Consider the following 20,456-nt stretch of genomic DNA (forward strand, 5'->3'; position numbering starts at 1 on the left):
CTTCACGCAGGGTGTGAAAACCGGACATACAGTATCTGAAACATAGAATTGTGGTTAGTGGTGCAAAGTAGTGGTCAAAGCTCTGGACTCCCCTAGCAGTCATTCCAGTTGTTCCAGTTTTTACTGGGTTGAACTTGTATTTATTGGTATGATCTGGTTTAAACCGCTTGCTAGTTAAATTCTAATAGTAGTCTAACAATTACCATTGTTATTACCAGTAAATGTCAGATGTCTCTTTAGCAGTGACACTGTAATAAACTGGACTCTACAGGGTATTAAAAAGGTGTGAAGCAGAAGTTACTGTTTTGGTAACAGAAGTTGACCACTTCTATTAAGTGGGACACCTGTAGAAACCAGTTGAACGTTTTTGACTGGAACTCATAATCTTACTAAAAACACAACTTGGGCCTGTACAGAAAAAAAAAACCCACTATAAGCAAAATCAACAAAATGTTTTCCATTTTTTTTCAATATACAACAAACACTTAAACAAATAAAATTCCCCTTGATGAGAACTTCTCGTCCTTGGTGAAGGGAAGGTTCCCAGTAACAGGATATAATATCCACTGTGAATGCAAATTGATGGAGCGTGGGAATTAAATGTTAACATTGCAAAGCTCTACCAGGTTGAATTCTTCACGCTGTCTCGGCTATAAGATCGTATTTACATCACAGTATAAACAGAATATAAATTATCTTAATTTTTAAACAAATGTCGTAGTCCAGGACATTTTGTTTGGGGAATGGATTAAGTTTCACTTGGTCTGCTTTTCGGTCCAGCTTTAAATAATGCTTTTAAATCCATTACATTGTTAAAGTGTTAACAGGCTCGCCCTAAAAGCCAACATCCGAAATTCCTACATCTAGGCGTGTTGTAGGTTTGTGTACATCATAATATCTTCTTTGTATTAAAGACCAAGACGAATGTGAAGATGGTATTGATGACTGCGAAACAAGAGGAATGACCTGTAAAAACCTGATAGGCACCTACATGTGTATCTGTGCACCTGGATATGTTCGCCAGCCTAATGGAGATGGATGCATTGGTAAGACAGATACCTTTTATAGATGGAATGGTCCAGCTAGCCTTGATCCCTGACTGTCTTTTTGCTTTTCAGCCAAAAACTGACCTTTCCAATGACCTGTCCAGAAACCCTGTAAATTTAGACTGAATAGAAAATCGACTTTTCCTTAAAAATCAAATTGTTATTCTCCCCAGTCTAGGGAAAGGTTTGTCACAAACAAAGCCTGTAATTTCCCCTTGTTCTCACTGTGCTGGATTATAATTCTTTTGTTCATGAAACGTCATTGCAGCAATATCAACTGCTGCTGCTAAACTCCCTCTTCATAGAAGATAAAGCACGCATTGCATCTGAGTGGAAAAGTCTGGAAGATTTATGTCATACGTTTTCCTAATTTATGGCATTTTTTAACCGATTCAAAATGTCTTAAATTGTTTAAGGAAGCTGAAGTTATTTTTAGGTAGTGGTTGACAAAGGATTGTAAACCACACAGACTAGTACATCATGTAATACTGACAAAATGATTTTAACGATAGCAGGACCGTAGCTTATACAGTTCTTGTATTTTCATAATGTTGTACATCTGTTTTCTATTCCGAGGTATTTCTGACTGTTCTGTGTATCCTGTGTTTTTCGGTCAGATATGAATGAATGTTCTGCCAAACCAGGCATCTGTGAGAACGGACGCTGTGTGAACACAGTTGGCAGCTACAGATGTGTTTGCAATGAAGGATTTTCTCCAAGCTCCACACTGACAGAATGCATAGGTAACCATCTTATTTTAGTAACCCATGGATTCTGAACAGGAGCACATTTGCACATGCCAAATCATTTTTAGCAGCATGCTGGCTTAAACCAGGGCTGAAACATCGGTGTCTTCTGGTTTTGGTCCAATTGGGCCCTTAATCACTGGTGCTAATTGGTGCTTGTACCTCATGTGTTTGCTTGGTTTCAAAAATAACTTAGCACCCTATTTCCAACAACTTCAGCACAAAGAAACACATTTCCCCTCAACTTGCTTGCACTATTTCTGAATAAAAGCTGACTGTAGTGTGATCACTTTAGGATGGCCTGACCCAGTTGGAAATGGCAGTCTTTATTTTTTTCCTGAAATGTGGCAAAGTCCACTTCTAAATGAAGCCTGTTCTGATGATTAGTACAGGTTTGATGCCTATGTAACCTTTTAAGATCTGAAAGCAGATTTAATAAATAAGTCTCAAACAAATCATTGAAGTCAATGAGCATGTGAATAAGTACTTGGCTGAAGCAAAATCCAGAAGAGACTGGAGTCCCCCAGGACAGGATACTTAGACCACTAATGCAAACCATTTGACTTGGTGTTTTTCCCTTCAGTTTTATCATTGCTTTGAACGGATTTAAACTCTTTTATTTCATCTAGTGAGGTGGAAACAAGCCTTTGTGGTCACTTCTATAGCTGTAATAACAGCAGTACTGGGGTTTTTCAAAGTTGTTAGATTTCTTTTCCCTGGTGTTCCAATTTTGATCCTCATTTGTAAGCGCGGAGGAAGACAGAATGTTGACATTTTTGGCAGGCCCCCTAGTATTTCTTGCTTGTGACCGATTTTGCATGAAGCTGTGTGTAACAAATTCCTCTCCTTGCTCCAGACAACCGCCAGGGATTCTGTTTTACGGAGGTGCTCCAGAGCCTGTGCCAGATGACCTCCACCAGCAGGAACCCGGTGACCAAGTCTGAGTGTTGCTGTGATGGGGGCCGAGGCTGGGGGTCCAGCTGTGAGCTCTGTCCTCTGCCTGGCACTACCCAGTACAAGAAAATGTGTCCGCTTGGTCCTGGCTACACCACGGATGGGAAAGGTAACATAATCAAGGAGGCATATCCTGATGGAATTGCTGCGGCATGTACTGTTTATTATTATTATGATGATAGTTCAGTTCAGGGCAATTTGTATTTGGTGCAGTGCCCTTTGCAATGGATTGATTGTCACAGAGTGCTTTCAGAACTGTTAATCAGGGCCTCGTGGAAGGGGAGTAGAAAGAGGAAGCATTAAGCATGGAGAAGCAAATAATAAAAAAAAACTCTCCAAAGACAAAAATAAATTTACCAGGACACTTTACCTCCCCTCCGAGACTGCAGACTGATTTATAGGGTTCAAGTGCTATTGTCCCAGCATGAGGTCCCTAGCTGTGTCTGATCAACCTGTGGTCTGCCATAATGGGTCTAACAGTGCCTTGGCTTTATCATCCTTGGTCCAGCATCACTTATTAACTGGATGGGATTGTTCATCTCCAGACAGAGGTTCAAGAGAGGGCCAAGGCGTGTGTCAGTACAGATAGGCAAGGGATATGTTGTGAACATTAACAAGATGACAGTAGGCTTAAATCCTCACATAACTACCTAGAGTACCGACAATGTTAAGGACACGGCTATTCAAGAATAGGAGGAACAAATATATCTTCAGCCTTGATTTAAATGGGGCTTCCTCTACATTCACTGCTAAATTGTTCCACAGTTAGGGGGCCTACAGTAAAGCTTAATGCTCTGTCCCCTCTGATCTTTCCAGAAATATTGAAAATGAACATAAATCTTGGTTTTGTTCTAGTTGCAGAAAATGGTAATATGACAAAAATCTTTTTTGCTGTAGATATTGATGAATGCCGTGTCATCGGGGGGCTGTGTCGGAATGGGCAGTGTGTCAATAGCATTGGCTCCTACAGCTGCATCTGCAAACCCGGGTATACCACTGACATCAGTGGGACATCATGTGTGGGTAAGTGCGTAGTGGAGAAACTCAGCTGTGAAATATAGTTCCTTTTCCCCCTGTGATACGTTTAATAGAATGAAACCTTTTAATTTACAAATAAAAGAGTTAAAATGTATACAGAGCTTTTTTTCGGATTGTAGATGTCGACGAATGTGTCCAGTCACCGAAGCCTTGCAATTTCATCTGCAAAAACACTGAGGGAACATACCTGTGCTCCTGTCCCAGGGGCTATATTCTACAGGAAGATGGCAAGAGTTGCAGAGGTAAGCAGTGCAGTACTGACATGATTGTGACTTGAACACAGCTTTTGGTATTAGCTATGTGTACTGTAGCTCTCTCTAGCTGGAAGGAGGTTGAAATCTACCCTGCCATCAGATAGAACAACTTGCTGTCCCATTAAATATCATTTTCCTCTGTGGTGAGGAGTCTCTTTCTAGGTGTAGGTTTTTTTTTTAATTTGGGACACTTGCCCCAACCCCACCTCCCGGCACTAAGGAGGAAAACAAATGTAAAGTGGAAACACTCAGTAAAATTGAAGGGGAGACCCAGATTCTGATTTATTTACTACACCCCCAAGCAGTTTTGTACGTGCAACAGAATGAAAAATCCACCATGAAATGACTGGGGTGGGTGTTTGTTTCCTCTGGGTGCTCCAGCTTCCTACCACAGTCCAAAAACATACTGTTAGGTTAACTTTCTTCTGAGAACACTGGCCCTCTGTGAGTGTGTGTGTTTGTGCTTGCGTCTGTGTCCAATCCAGAGTGTATTCTCCCTTCTGCCCATTGATTGTTGTGATAGGCTCCAGTCCCCTCTTGACCCTGGATTGCATTAATCGATTTGAAGATGTATGGACGGATGAAATGACTTTACACAGTGGGAAGAAGGGAAAGAGATCCCCCAAACGCACACTTTGCCCTCCTTATCCCAAAATTATTGTGCAAAATGACGCCTCTGATTGTACTGCATTTTCAGCTGACCTAATTTCAAGGTTAGCTTAGCTGGGAGGATGCTGGGCAGATTGCCCAATCTTCTGCTTTGCTCTCCAGTCGCTCTGCTTCAAATTCTCCTCATACCTCTCTTGGCCTGAGTGTATGTTTGGTACACACAATTTGGGACTTCCTGTGTCCGATGAAAAACAGTTATTATTCCAGTGCTGCAATTAAATACCATAGTAAAGAAATATGTGTTACTCTCGAGACTGGAGTCTGGTCTATTTATTTGTTTCCAGATATGGAAAAAACAAAATGACTGCTTTCTTGTTGCCTGTAAGGCTTAATAAATCTTTGCAGTATGATTCATTTGTTAGCACACCTTTTTTTTAAACTGGCGGAGGCCTCTACGCTTGCTGAAACAGTTTTCTTTCCTACCTCTCTCAGAGATAGCAAGTGAATCGTCTCTACTGTCTCCAGAGCAGATTCAGGTTGCTTTGTACGTCATTTGGTTAGCCATCAGCACGCTTGATGACTTGAGTAATAAGGTTGGACATTATTTTGATCTCGTCATCAGTTATTCTTGCAACTTGCTATTATTTGTTGCACTGGATTTGCTGAACTGGCTTTACAATTGTGTGAGTCAAGTTGCTGTGTGTTGATCAGAAGGGCTTGTATTACATTTGTTTTAGGTGTCTGTGGACATGCCTTAAGGTATAACATGTACAGTAAATCTAACTTTTTTTATTTGCTTTCTCACAGACCTTGATGAATGCTCAACCAAGCAGCACAACTGCCAGTTTCTATGTGTCAATACGATCGGGGGGTTCACCTGCAAATGTCCCCCTGGCTTCACACAACACCACACTGCCTGCATTGGTAAGGATGGCAGGACCCAAAATGTCGCTGGAGGTCAGGCATCCACGTGTGAACTTAACCTTTTTGTTTTCTGCCTGTCTACCAAAATTAAGACGGAACGAACGTCTGTTGATTTTTTTTTTATTCAGGACAATTATCTCAGTTTGATCTCTATAAATCAAAATTGAACTCAACTCCTCTGTAGTTATGGCAACTTAACTACTGCTTGTTATGGAGAAGAGAGCTGTCTGTTGCTATGGATATGCAGACTACTGCCAAGCAGCTCTACAGATTGCATGACCTAAGTCTTCAACACTTGAAATTGGGTAAACATCAATGAAGTGACTGAGAGGCTTTTAGAGAGTGCAGTTAAACAACTAGTATTTTTTCAGTGGTTTCAATGCTTTGCTCAGTATCAAGAGATATACACTTACAGTATGTTAATAATTATTTTGGTAATTTATATGTACTGTATTGAGTAAAGCACTGTTTCTGTTTCCTAATAAGGCTAAAAAGGATGTCAATATTAAAGAGAATCCTGAACAATAGACCAAAGGACAAATTTTTAGCCTAAAATCTAATCAAACATGGGTTTTATTAACAATCTTTTTTTTTCCCAAGATAACAATGAGTGTGCCACAGACCCAGGGCTGTGTGGAGCAAAGGGGGTGTGTCAGAACACTCCAGGTAGCTTCAGCTGCGAGTGTCAGCGTGGATATTTACTGGATCAGAATGGACAGAACTGCGAAGGTAAGTCTGCTGGGAGCTGACTTGTGGTCTTCGAAGCTGTACTTTATTCCTTCACTCATAAGCAAAACGAAAAGCAAGAAAAATGCATCAAATCCCCCAAAATGCTGAATATACCAGTAAGTAAACAACAACAGATAAATGACAAAACTGGACGATTCTTGCACACCACAGCACATGGACAGCTCCACTGAAACGCAATTTAAATGCAAATGGGAAGGGAAATCCAGAGTGAGATGTAAAATTGATCCATGCCACCATTTTCAAAAATAAATGGGGGTCACAGACCACAATAGAACAGAAGTTCAGGTTCTGTAAAGGCATTTTAACAAGAAGCACTTTCTACCACATTGACTCTTTCTTTAACAAGCAGCCCAGCCATATTGTTGAGGTGTTCTCTCTAGGGTTCGTCCTTCGGATGAGACGTAAAACCGAGGTCCTGACTCTCTGTGGTCATTAAAAATCCCAGGGCGTTTCTCGAAAAGAGTAGGGGTGTAACCCCGGCGTCCTGGCCAAATTTCCCATTGGCCCTTACCAATCATGGCCTCCTAATAATCCCCATCTATGAATTGGCTTCATTACTCTGCTCTCCACCCCACTGATAGCTGATGTGTGGTGAGCGTTCTGGTGCACTATGGCTACCGTCGCATCACCCAGGTGGGGCTGCACATTGGTGGTGGTGGAGGGGAGTCCCCATAGCCTGTAAAGCGCTTTGAGTGGAGTGTCCAGAAAAGCGCAATATAAGTGTAAGCAATTATTATTATTATAGGGTTCCTGTGAAATAGCTGGGTGAGGGTTTGATTAGCTGGTAGCAACCAAGTGAGCAAGATACAGTAGGTCAAATGGCCTCCTCTTGTTTGTGACAATCTTCCTCATCAGCTGACCTCAGTAATTAGATTTTAATAAGGTGTTGCAATTACCGTACAAAAATATTAAATTCAGATTTAATCAGGAAACAGCATGTCACAGCAGTTTAACTCGGACATGTGGCTACTCTTCCAAAAAGTTCAACTTTCTAATTCATTAGAAAAATATTTTACACTTCCTTGGTTTTCACTCATTTGACGGAAAAAAAAATAAGAAGGGGTCAGAAAAAAATGGTAAAATCAAAGGAATGTGGAACAAAAATGCTATGTTAGGAGGCAAAAATAAAATATTTTGTTAAAAGAGAAAAAACGTCTTAAGTATGTAGGGTTCATTAAATACGGTTAACCCTACATTTCTTTTCAGGACCACCTATATATAATACAGAACTAGACATAGAAACCAATACTAAAAAGTACATTTAGTACTCAGCATGTCATTGGCCAAAGATGTACTGTAAGGCATTTGACATTTTTAACAACTCAGTACAAGTTACCTGTATTGACAAACCTGGATTTCTTTTCATAAGGCTGTAAATAAAACATTGCTTTGACTGTCAAGTAGTTCCAAAATTGTTAGAAACATTTAATAATTTGGAATTGCATGTATGTTTTGGCAGATTCTGTCGTGTAATGTGCATTGTGAAAGATTTTAAAATAGCTTTGCACATGCACAGTGGTAACGTGTGAACAATGAAAAATGCAGAAAGATTTCCAAATCTGTCACTGAAGCTGTCGGAATGAAACCAAAACTGATGTCAGGACTTTCCCACTGTCTTCCTTTATCTCTTACTAAAAATAAAAAGTTTAGTTGAAAACCTCCTTAACAAATCATGTCCAAAGTCATGTCCATGGAAAGCTTTTTTTGTTATTCTGAGTCTGGAGGATGAAGATGAGTGGACAGGGCGTTGGCTTTTAGAGTTTTGATCATGCTGACCATTTGTTTGTGTCACGTTCCAGATGTGGATGAGTGTGATGGGAACCACAGATGTCAGTATGGTTGCCAGAACCTAATTGGAGGATACAGGTGCAGTTGTCCCCAAGGCTACCTTCAGCATTACCAGTGGAACCAGTGTGTAGGTAAGCAACTCTGGCTGTGTTCACGTCTCACTGAATGGACAATAAAAAATAAAATTCAGAAGACATTTTTTCCTCCCTGGATTCAATATTAAAAAAGCAAAAGACTACAAAGCACTAGGCCTATGGTTCCCAAACACTTCAGACTAATTCCACCAGAAAATGTTCTTTATTGACCGGAACCATTGAATATTCATTGTGTGAGGGAAAACATTTTTTGACTCCTCATTTGTTTTGTTTTTTAACTCAGCTTGCAATATTGTTAAATCAAAGTCACGCTTTCTTCATGACGTGCGTGATTAGATTACCTTCTTCTGGAAATCTTTGCTCTTTTATGGTTAAGGCACACAATAATAGGGACAAAAATAATGTAGGCTGATAGTTTTATTTTAAAAAGTATTAATAAAAGACAACCCTCATTTAGGTTTTAGGAATGAATAAACAGAGCATCAGACGTAGATTAAGCCAGACTAAATTTGTCTTTCCTTGGCATGCCAGGTTTTCTTTAATCAGTAAAACAAGAAATTAGTTCTTTATTAACGAGCACATTCCAGACCATAATTTGTAATTACATTAAAAGACCAATTAGGGATCATCAATTTTAAGGGTGTTATTTTACACATTGTGGAGTTATAAAACACAAGTTATTAGAACTCTGGCAAAGGTTTTGTTATTATTATGTGACCAGTTAGAATAACAATGAAGTGACTGATTGTGGACAAGAAAATAGTGGAATTTGTATTGAAAAGAGAATGTAGCCTAAACTTTTGTTCTTAAGCAGTGGGGAAAATCTGTTTTTCATTAGCTATTTTTGAAACATTTGACATATGAAACAATTCCAAGCTGACTGTCAAGACATCATTCCTTTACATAATACATTTGTGAATTGGTCGGTTTTGTCAGATGAGCGCTCACATGTTTTCCTCTATGCGTCAAGATGAGTACCAATTGGAAAAATGGAAAGCATGCACGAAAAGCACAGTACTCCCATCCCTCCTTATTTGAATTAGATATGTTCCTGAACTGTCTGCAGATACCAAAAAATAAGGTATACTGGGAAAAACCTCTCCTACATAATATATTGTATACAGTGTATATCGGGGCTAAACTATGGAAATCAACATAAATATGACAAATAACAAAACAACATGATGGGAACTAAAGTAGTACAGCATAGTTTTCTATGATAAAAAATGCAAACATGAACAAAACACGTACATTTTCAGTTATTGGCTGCAGTAATCTTCAGGAAAATGTGATGAAGCTAGAGATGTGCTCTCTTCTGCTTTACTGATTGCATAACTATTGCGTTGAGCCTCAGAGTTCGTCTGATAAGCTTTAAGCACCAGAGAATGTTCTAGAATCTTCAGGCCACCAAGAATGTTCTAGAAGCTTCAAGGTGGCCTGGCTTGTCCTGACAGCAGGAGTGTGAGAAACCTTGAATGGAGAAACCACAGTTGAGGGGGAAGGGAACCTACCTAGCTTTTCCACTTATAGATGAGGTGTTTTACATGTTTAAAACATGGTGTTTGAAGACCAAGATGATGGATTAATTATCCTTGACAAGTGCTGATTTTGTTCTCAAATGGTCCCCTCAGTGGGCGCCCCTGTAAGACCTCAATCTCTGCCCCTTGTCTGTGCACAGATGAGAACGAGTGCCTCAACAGCCAGGTCTGTGGAGGGGCCTCCTGCCACAACACCCTGGGCAGTTTCCGGTGCATCTGCCCCACGGGGTTCCAGTACGAGCAGTTCAGCGGCGGGTGTCAGGATATCAACGAATGTGTCTCCCCTCAGAACCCCTGCAACTACGGCTGCTCCAACACTGATGGGGGCTACACCTGCGGCTGTCCCACTGGCTACTACAGAGCAGGACAGGGGTGGGCTCTTCTTCCTTCTCCTCATTGAGTTGATTGTATTCATCAGGGCAGGCTGAGGCCGCTCGAGTGTCGTTCCCTTCCACTCCACTGAGCAATTTTGGTACCTTCAAATTCTTCAATTTGTAGAGGATACATACAGTATCCTGTACTGGTGTAGTGGTTATGTTAAAACATGTGCCACGGTGTATTGGAAGTCCTGCACACTTTATCAACCACAGGTGAAGAAGGGTAAAGAGACCTCTAGTGCAGGAATACACGACTGATTTATTGGACCAATTTAGCAACAGTTGGGGTTTAGTGGAAGGCACCAGAGCAAATCTGCTCCTTTGCTGAGTCAGACATCCGACATAAGCTTGCTTAAATGAGTCCATTAGAAACTATATTTTCTGACATTGGTTTACAAGCTTGAAAAATGTTAGTCATTTTTTCTAAATGGCTAAATGTTGCTAGGTTTTGTCAGTGCAGTGCTGTGGCCATTATGTCAGCACTGTGTTTATGTGATGTGTTGCTTCCTGGCGTCAGGCACTGTGTATCAGGAGTGGGATTTGGACAGGGGCTGCCGATAGGGGGAGACACTGATGACAACTCCCTCTCCCCTGAGGCTTGCTACGAGTGCAAGATCAACGGATACCCCAAGAAGGGCAGGAGACGTAGAAGCACCAATGGAATAGGAGATGAAGAGGTAACATCTTTCAGCCCTGAGAGACGCACAAAGTGACAGCACACATTAACAACTATTTAACGTGTTAATCAGCTTAATAAACATGTCCCTCTTCTAGATTGATCAGTGATCACACACAACTTTCTGGTAACACTCTGGCTGTGTTGAATGGGAAAACAAGGAGCTCATCTGACCTTCAGTGCTAGTTCTGACTGAGCTGTGCTTGAATTGCAGAATGATACGATCTTCATAAAATCTTATTTCTAATTATAATGATATACATATAGAGATGGGCAGTGAATTTCCTTACTTGGTGCTTGAGTGCATTTTCCTGCAGGGTGAGCACATTGCTGTAGAGTGAAAAAGTGTAAATGTGTTTTATTACTGTTTTAATAACAAAGATTAACTGTGAATTTTACAGAATGAACAAGAAGCAATGAGCCTTGACAGTGTGGATACTGAAGACACCCTTGCTTTCAGCTTCAACATCACAGATCTGAGCAACAAAGATCATATCCTGGAGTTTGTTCCTGCGCTCAACACCCTTACCAACCACATCCGCTATGTCATTGACTTTGGAAACGATGAGGGCTTCTTCAAAATCAACCAGAAGAATGGAATAAGCTACCTTCGTTTAACCAAGAAGCAACTGCTTCCTGGAGCCTACTTTGTACAAATCAGCAGTGTCCCACTGTACAAAAAGAAAGAACTGGCTCACCTGGAAGACAAGTATGACAAAGACTACCTCACAGGGGAGCTGGGAGACACATTAAAAATGAAGGTGCAAATTATTCTCCATTAACTGCACAAGAAGACTAAGTGAAACCGCAGACGCCAAAGAAAAGGAATGGACTGCTTTGTCGATTCCCAAGCAGATTCTACATATCACTGATACAATCTCTTATTCTTATTTTCAAAAGTATGAAAAAAGCACTGCTCAATGTTAAGAAAAGGCATGGGAGGCCAATTCTTCCCCCCAAATCAACCACTTCCTCAGGCTTTTGTATAAATAAAGCTCATCTTCTCAATAAGGGTTTTGTATGCTGATATGTTGAATCTTACAAACAATAACTGGGGACACAAGAGGCAAGGAGGCACTAATGCTGAGACTTCATCATTCAGCAGAAGTTGAAGATTATGTTCGGGCTTGAAGGACTTTTTTCTTTAACCATGCTTCTCCAATTGTTTTTGTTTTTTCAACTGAATAGATCAGCAGTTTATTATATTAACTGGTGCTAGTTACAAGACATCATAGATTTATGAATGCACTGTAATATTTTACAAACTCGGTAACCAAAATGCAATTTCTACTCAGTCTAAAGATTTCAAGTTACTTTGCAACCAACCAAAGTTAAGCTCAATAGCTTTTTTTCAGTTATACCTATACAACATGTAAATTAAGTGTGTGTATACTGTAATCATGCTACTTTTTTAATCATGGAAGCATTTGTTAACTAGATTTTTAAGCCCTGTATGGAAGGGTTTTGTAATGGTGCTTATAAAGACCAACTACTTCTTTTTAATTGTACACACCGTTCTGATGATGCATAATCTGTGACTTCATAACAATGCACTGAGGCCAGTAAGGCCACTCATGTTCTCCAAAATCATACAACAACCAGTGCTCTCATCCCAGATAACGTTAATGGCATCATCTTCAGTACCAGTGTCTGTTCACACCAATGAGGGTTTAGTTTAAGTAAATTCACAATAAAAAAAACATATTTTTGGTTTAAATTGGGTTGCATATCTATTTTCTCCCCCATTTCCTGAACCATAGCTGCAGACTTTTTTGGAGAACATCAGAAAGGCCTCAAATGAGAGGAAGCCATTCGGCCCCTTGATCTCATGTGATTGTTTTGCTATAGTCGCTTAGTCTCAGTACTTGCTGTACCTGGAGCACACCTCCAAAGGGCACTAATATGACACATGATTCAATTTTTACAGAATCAGAAAGGCCACAAATTCAATGTCATTTTCAGTCTAAAGCTAAAGAGATGTCTGATTGACACTGAAAAGGTGTGACTAAACCCCACCCCAACCTTTACTAAATTAAGAATCATCACACGGCTGTGGTTTATAGTGGGTACCCCATGGCAATAACTCCAATTTAATCTGTGTCTGTTTTCATAAGTGGCCACCATTCAGACTTTCCTATCCATATCTCTCTCGGACGTTGTCTGCTTCTCTAACTCTGATTGAGAACCCTGAAGCAGTCAGTGAACTGTGGCTTCACAAATCATTCTGTAGAGCTGTTTTAAATTCTGTTTAGAATAGTGTTTAGATAGTTTATCAGTGTGCTGATATACTGATGATAGCTTCAGCACTTCTGACATGTCAACTTCTGAGTGCACTGAGAAATGGCAGGATGTTGCTCACTTAAGCAGTGGCTGACTTCTGGAGTAAGACAGCCAGGTGGAGGCCCTCACAGTGTCCATTTTAACAATGCTTTGGGAGGTGATGCACGATGTCGAGAGCTTATTTATTTACTTATTTTCATGAAGTTATTTACTCTGCTCTGATTCCTTCAACCATGTCAGAAGAGGTGACTTCCCAAAGATGAGTCTGCACATATATTTCTTATCAGCTCTTTGTAAATGTGCTCCTTAGGCTTTTGTACACCCTAGGAGAAAACAGAGTTGTTGAAGAATCTACTGATCACCCCAAGACTGTGTGAGAGCTTCCATTTTTCTCTCCAGTGAAACCAGTGGATCAGGAGAGGCGAAACAAGGTAAGAAATTAATCTTATTTGAAAACAAATGTTTTTTTGTTGTACCTCACATTGCATTTACATTTTTTTCAATGGAAAATCCTGGATCTTAAATTACCTACTGGGTGGTATAGCTGAGCCATAAATGGGAGATATAGCTTGTCACAGAGTAGCTGAGTAATTCCTATTAAAGATCCACGAATCTCTGAGTGATTTTCATTATGGTGTATGTAACCATCAAGGCTGCCCTACATAGAAGTGCTGATTATTAGCAGTCCAAGACAAAGACAGGAGAGTTATTGTTATAGCTGCACATGGCTTCGATTTTAAAATCTTTTGTCTGAATAAGGTTTGGCATTGACATAAATATCTGTTCTTTTTTGGAATGCCTTGTAATAGATCTTCACAAAGTGGCCTTAAAGCTTTAAATTCAGTTTAAATGATGTCACAGAAAATTAACTTTGAATGCCTTGAGATTTGAACATACTGTGGGATTTTAATTTTAAGACTGAATTTAATTTGTTGTGATCTTTTGAAAGGCAAGGGATGAAGGGCAAAGATCAGGGCAAAGTTGATCAATACCACCTAACTTCACATTATCCTACTATATATTGTTCTAAAACTGGAGATCCAACACAGACCAAAATAGATTTAATCTACGGTACGGGGCAGATTTAATTTATCCTTGTTCATTAAATAAATTAGGCAAACCTAAAACTGATTTTGAGTACCCAGACATTTAAATGCAATTAAGCAAACATTTGTAATTCTCAGAAAACAAATTATCCGCAGTTTGCTACTTTACAGATTAATTGTGTTAAATATCCTCCCAGATTTGGCTACATTAATCATTCAAAATGGGTATAACTGCACATATATGCTTACAAAAAATCAATTGAGCTTTACATCTCATGTTGGAATTTTCTTGTGACAGATATGAAGTGCAGACTCCTCTAAAAGTAAATTTGCAATACTTGCTTCCATGTGCATGTCCTTATACCTCAACCATAACTAGGAACAACACAGTGTTTGTTGTTCTGAATTCTGCTGTAGTAATATGAAATGTAGAAAAGCTTCATGGCAGCAGCTGCACTGACATTGTTCTGAAAATGAAAATACAGGAGTCATATTTCTTGTGAGCTGAGATGTCTTTGACTAAAATCAGATTTCATGTGGAGGTCATCTCGTCGTCTTCAGCGTCTGCTTCTCTGATCGTGTTATGTGATCAACATTACTTGCTGTGGCTGTCTCTTGTAATATAATGCACACCTGACATTCAATCGATACTAGGCATTTATTTCTTCATATGCTTTGAGAGTCATAACCATTACAGCTGCCCTCTTTGTCATGGTCATAAAATATAATCCACTTTAGAATTCTTTCTGCAACAGCAGTTTCAGTACAGGTTACATACACATGAGATTTATTACGGCCTGGTAGTTTTATTCATATTCAAAGACTATTAAGAACTGGATGACTTTTTAAAATTAAAATCCACATTGGCAGCAAACAGCGGCTGAATATTCTTCTAATATACTAAGCATCAAAAGACCCCCTAACACTTAAAAATGCAACAAACTCAAAGTTGTTTTCTGGAAAGTAAGATTTTTTTTTTGTATTGGGCATACTGTTTTATCTACGTGACATAGGTAAAATTGGACACGTAGGGCATTCTCTTGATCCAACCACCGCACTGGACCTCCCCATAGATTGTTTTATTACACACAATTAATGTACATCTCTGCGCCACATTCACAGGTGTCCATCAGGCTGATCGACACAAAACCTTGCCTCATCAGTAGAGGACTTACTGTAGCTGTACAGTTGGCAGTTTTTTCTCCAGCACACCATTAACACAGAAAAGCGAGGCAGATTGGTTCCCGAGTATTTCTTTCTTGCTTTCCACAAGGCTCGACACTCAACAGGTTGAATGACCCCATCACCTGTTCCCTATCGAGTTTCTCACTAATGAGGTCATTTTGTGGTTGTGTAACTAAGTCACTTGCACATATTGTGGTCAGTCACGAATGATGTCAAAAACATTTATTCTGTACCAAACTCTCTCTATTATTTCTAGAAACACTGCGTAGTTTTGTTTTATTAATTTTGAAGTGCAAGAAATGTTACACAATTCTTAAGTTTATAAACAACTGGCATATAGAATCTTAAAAGGCTTACATTGTTTACATGCAGGTTTTCAGAAAATGCATGTAATTTTGTCTTTTAATACAGTTAAATGTAATATTTTTGTTTTCAGATACTCAATCAAAAGCAAGCTCTGAAACCAAGCATTAAAGCACCACAGTGGAGTAAAACTTTTTACACTGTGATGAGAGAAATTCAGAATTTTGGTTATCCAAATACTCTGAAGTACCTGAGAAAATACATCTGTGTTCTTATGGTGTTGACACACCAGATACCTTACCCAGGTGACCCAGCTGAAGCTCAGCTTCTGGTTTTCCCAGCACTCTCAGCTCCAGCATGATGTTGTTTGTTGTCTCCAAGACCGACATATTCTACATCAGATTTTTCTTATGCTGTACTTTTGAGTTGCGGTTACATAATGGGACTGTGGTTAGCATTGCTGCCTTGCAGCACTGGGGTCCTGGGTTCAATTCCGGAACTGCTATCTGCATGGAGTTTCCATGTTCTCCTTGTGTTCATGTGGGTTTCCTCCCACAGTCCCAAGACAAGGTGGCTTCTGAGAAAATTGGCCCTGAAGTGAGTGTGTGTGTCCCTGTCGGGGCCCTACGATGAACTGGTATCCCATCCAGGGTGTACCCTGCCTTGCCCCTGTGGCGGGGCAGGATAGGCTCCAGCTCCCCTGTAACCCTGAATTGAAGAAGTGGTTACTAATTGGATGGATGCACTTGAATGTTAATTGATGTTAATTCAAGAATGTTAATGGAAAGAGACTCAAGAAAAGTAGGGGATCACAACAGGACCAATGATCCTACACACTTACCTTCACTAAACTGCATGTGCAAGGAAGCTCAGCCCTTACTATTACTGTAGCAAGGAGCTTTTCCAGATCTCAATTAAACTGGAATAAATACCGATTCATTTTATTATCGATTGTGGGAAAGAGCTGAACATACACACGAGCTCCTCACAAAAGTTAAATACTTCCAAGTTTTCCCCACTTCATCAACTCAGATAGGGCTTTCTTTTCAAATTGTGTAGATTTGTATCAAATTATCGACACTCCATTTTAATTGTGCTGTACCCTGCTGGGCCAAGACCATTATTCGGAAGAAGAATAAATATCACCCCACAGAACACAATGTTCTGCCAGCTTATCATCAGTACTGTGGGCTAATGAGTACTCCTTTAACAGCCACAGCTTTCTTTGAAAATACACCCTGTGATGTTGAGGAGCAAAGGCTGTAGCAGTCTTGAGCCTTCACTGTGCCATTTTTCTGATGTCCGTGAGGATTATCTTCATTTACACTGTACTGAAAATAAACTAATGGCCAGTGTGCACAAAAATAAAACGCTTCATCATTTGGTCATGAAGGGGACATCTAGAATACAATACCAAACAAAGGAAACTATTAAATACAAAACATCTTTAATTGGAAAATTCACATCCATTTAAAACTGAAGAACAAAACAACAAAAACTTCATGAAATATGAAGCAAGAACACAACACTGTCACTCTTCAAAACATCTTTTCAGACACCGATATACAGTAAGTATAGGCTTGTCCATCTTTGAGGGTTTAAATCCGGCAGCTTTCACAAGCACTTTTCAATTAGCAACCCAAGAACCAGTGATAGGACTTCTAAACTGAAAATCAGAAGAGTCTGCTACCCACAAGGCTTTGAACTTGCCTACTCCAGGGGAAAAAAAAACACACTCAGTTTTAATTGCGTCCTGTTGACCCAAAACCACCTGCTCCACGTTCTGTCTCATCCAGAGTCTGAAATGGAAATGTTACATTTATTAACCCAAGAATACAAGACCCAATACTATATTATAACTATCAAAATGACTAGTTACCTCATGCTGTTCAATCTCTGGGTAGCAGATCCTCTCACAGATCAGCTGTGCAACACGATCACCTTTTTTTACTAAAGAAAAGGGTGGTAAACATCCTGCATTATTATCACAGCTTTTTGATGGTCAGCTTTTATGCAAAGTATACGAGATTCACCCTGTTCAGATCTGACAGCAAGTTGCTGAATGTGCCTCTCTACTACACAAGACCAGTAGAGAGACAAATTTACTCCCTATTAGATAATACTGTATTTAGGATGAAGGATAAATTAAGATATTTTAAAAGCTAACAATTTTATTACAACATATTAATCGAAAACACAACAGATCTTACCTTCAAAGGTTTCTTTGCTGAAGTTGAAAAGCACAACCCCAACGTTTCCTCTATAATCTTCGTCCACAACGCCCGCTGTTGGGAGAATTGTGAATAGCTTGTCAAGCACTGCGGGGACAGTGACAGTGAAGGAACAACACCAGCAGGTGGCGCTAACTGAAATCGACTACAACAAGCATGAAAGACCTTCACCATGCAGATTGTATAATTTCTAAAACACCTATGCAGTATAAGGTTAAAGATTTAAGGAAAGCGAAGTTACGCATCGTATGTTTTCCTCACTTCACAAAACATGCAAATAAATATTGCGAATCCGCATAAGAAATACCTTGATCGTGCAGCCATACGTGCTTTTTATATTAAAAAAAACAATTACCTCCAACATCTATGAAGTGCTTTGCAGCCAACCCGGACCTTGGAGCTAAAAGAGAAAAAACGGGTTAAAGCTAGGAAAAGAATATCAGAACTAAGATGCGGGAAAGGGTTCTCGTTCATAAGTGAAAAATAGCACGTCACCTTAAAGTGGAGCTAAGCGGAACAGAAGGGCAGGGATATTGATTTTCTGTTACAAGACGAGGCTGCGAGCGGGCCCGCTGTAGCTGCCCTGTCAATGCCTGGGCTGGGGGGAACTCAACTCACCCACTCTGCCGTAGCAGCCCGGAGGAACAGCGATCTGAATGTCCGTCTTCACCACCTTCTTCTCCAGCGGGGGAATGGAGTAATCGTACGCGCTGGAAACGGAAGAATGAGATGTGACACCACCCCGGGAATTTTCTTTGAGGTGCTCAAAGATGATTTTTTTTTTGCACAGTATGGTGAAGATCTTTTTATCCCCTGGTCCTTTTCTAGTCAATGCAAGAACGATAAGTAGTAATAGAATGAAAGCACTTTTCGGGGCACGGTCTCATGCGAGCTTGATAGAAAAACGGAACCCCCTGCATTCCCAAAAACAAGAGGATATCAAGGAAGAGGCAGATCAATACGCGTCTATAAAAAAGATACACACCTATAAAGATCATATCCCGCAGCCTTCGAAGAGCCTTTTGTGGGGGTGGTAGCGTTTTCTGAAAGCTTGGCAAATTTCAGCACCACTTTAATTTCAGGGATCGTGTCCGTCCTCTGTCGCTTGGCCGGAGAGCTGGCCGTAACAGCTTCAGTAACTTCCGAGCAAGGCATTTTTGTTTTCAAAGGAAAAAACGACAAAAAAAATCAAATGGAGGATATAGTATATAAAAACAGCTGCAAATAAGTGTCCCTGATGACAGAACAAAAATGTAATTCAGTGTCCTTAAAGTTTTAGTCACTTACAAAATGTAAACTCAGCTCTACAATACTGCAACAGAAAAACTACACCGCTGCACTCCCGCCAAAGGTTTTAAACAACGGACTCCCGCCAATAGGCGAGTTGCAGCTGACGTCACGCCCAGCCGCTTCCGGGGGTACGTGGACAACTAGGCGAGAACGTCAAGTTTGGGGGGGTTAACAAAGTAAGCGAAATGGCGAAAGAGAATTAAATAATATTCTTTTGTGAGCTCGATTACAATGCACAAAAGTTAAAGACCTGTGTAACAGACTGGTGCACTAGTCCAGGCTAACAGCGCTTTGTTCTTATTCTCTCTGCGCACAAGAAGTTAAACAAGATACCTGCAGTTCCCTCCAGCCTTGAGATGGGCATTCGTCCGTTGTGAGGCTTTATCTGTCCTTTGTACAAAAACGATGCCGTCCTGGAAGCTTCAATACACGAAAAGCTATTTATACAAGTACGGAAAAAGCTTGTCGAAGAAAGACGAGCCATTTTGCTCGCACTGATGGTGGGCTAGTTGAATGCTGGGTATTTGAAATGGCTGATTCAAGCGAGGCAGAGGTGCTGCGTTTCCAATATATACTGAGTTTTTCTTTTGAAAAATGTGTAAATTCTTTACGAATGTTTTGTGCATTTATTATGTGTCCCCTTATTGTTTTTAAAATATTGAACAGACAGCTATCTTGGCTGCACACATAAGTCCTCTGTTGTTCCAGATTTAGCCGACTAGCGGTTAAACAAGAAATGCAGTTTTCACATTTTCAGCCTCGATTTGATACACCAACAAATAACACTTTAATAGCTCGTTAGTTTATTTACAATTGTGTATGACTAGTAAATAACGGTTACTTGATTAACATTTAGTAACATCTCGAAATTACAATGATTCCGTGTGCGGAGGTGGGCTGACTTCACCCAAATGTTGTAGCAGGTAACAGATTAATTTATTATTCCCTTCTAAGAGATTCTGTAACAGTGTATAGGTCCCATAAACAGATATCAACTGTAAGTAAAATGCTACCTGTTATAAATTATTTCCTGATATCACGGTGTGCATTATTTTACCCCTTCAGCCGATTAACATGGTCAGATCAGAAAAGTCCTGTTCCGAGAGGTTACTTGCATAATATAGACACAAAATACTGTACCCATGTAACTCAGGAACAAGAATGTGTATGGGCGAAGACCGTCTTCCACGGGTTATCCCAGTTCATTGGATACAGCAGAAGCACCCCTCACATCCAGCGCCTGCAGCTTGTGCAGGGAGCGCAAAGCGCCAGGATACCGGTGCCATGTCCACCGAGACATGACGTATAGTTGGAACATCCGATCAA

At 40.1% G+C, this 20,456-nt stretch overlaps 2 protein-coding genes across 7 annotated transcripts in view; one reads left to right on the plus strand and one right to left on the minus strand.

The window, feature by feature from the left end:
* The window catches only part of fbn1 (fibrillin 1), a 75,859-nt gene extending 63,347 nt beyond the window's left edge, over positions 1–12,512 (plus strand). For all 3 annotated transcript variants that reach the window (XM_088640848.1, XM_088640846.1, XM_088640847.1), the window contains exons 56-66: positions 915–1,046; positions 1,664–1,789; positions 2,649–2,855; positions 3,644–3,769; positions 3,904–4,026; positions 5,455–5,571; positions 6,172–6,300; positions 8,121–8,240; positions 9,883–10,114; positions 10,637–10,796; positions 11,197–12,512. In XM_088640848.1, the coding sequence (XP_088496974.1) occupies positions 915–1,046; positions 1,664–1,789; positions 2,649–2,855; positions 3,644–3,769; positions 3,904–4,026; positions 5,455–5,571; positions 6,172–6,300; positions 8,121–8,240; positions 9,883–10,114; positions 10,637–10,796; positions 11,197–11,577 (1,853 nt within the window). In that variant the 3' untranslated portion in view covers positions 11,578–12,512. The remainder of the gene's footprint in view (positions 1–914; positions 1,047–1,663; positions 1,790–2,648; positions 2,856–3,643; positions 3,770–3,903; positions 4,027–5,454; positions 5,572–6,171; positions 6,301–8,120; positions 8,241–9,882; positions 10,115–10,636; positions 10,797–11,196) is intronic.
* Positions 12,513–17,039: 4,527 nt separating this feature from the next.
* On the minus strand, positions 17,040–20,386 carry dut (deoxyuridine triphosphatase). 4 transcript variants are annotated; one of them, XM_088640851.1, is made up of 8 exons: positions 20,271–20,386; positions 19,464–19,550; positions 18,826–18,979; positions 18,459–18,550; positions 18,196–18,240; positions 17,820–17,894; positions 17,489–17,559; positions 17,040–17,408 (listed from the first exon to the last, which is right to left on the minus strand). In XM_088640851.1, the coding sequence occupies exons 1-8, from the start codon at positions 20,272–20,274 to the stop codon at positions 17,352–17,354; spliced, it is 585 nt and encodes a 194-aa protein (XP_088496977.1). In that variant the 5' UTR covers positions 20,275–20,386; the 3' UTR covers positions 17,040–17,351. The 4 variants fall into 4 exon arrangements, with proteins under 4 accessions (XP_088496977.1, XP_088496978.1, XP_088496976.1 ...); XM_088640852.1 differs by having other exon boundaries at positions 20,144–20,280; XM_088640850.1 differs by lacking the exon at positions 20,271–20,386 and having other exon boundaries at positions 19,464–20,067.
* Between the last annotated feature and the right edge of the window lie 70 nt (positions 20,387–20,456).

This window comes from Lepisosteus platostomus, chromosome 7 (genome assembly GCF_059453375.1).
Source record: "Lepisosteus platostomus isolate fLepPlt1 chromosome 7, fLepPlt1.hap1, whole genome shotgun sequence".
Classification (NCBI taxonomy): domain Eukaryota; kingdom Metazoa; phylum Chordata; class Actinopteri; order Semionotiformes; family Lepisosteidae; genus Lepisosteus; species Lepisosteus platostomus.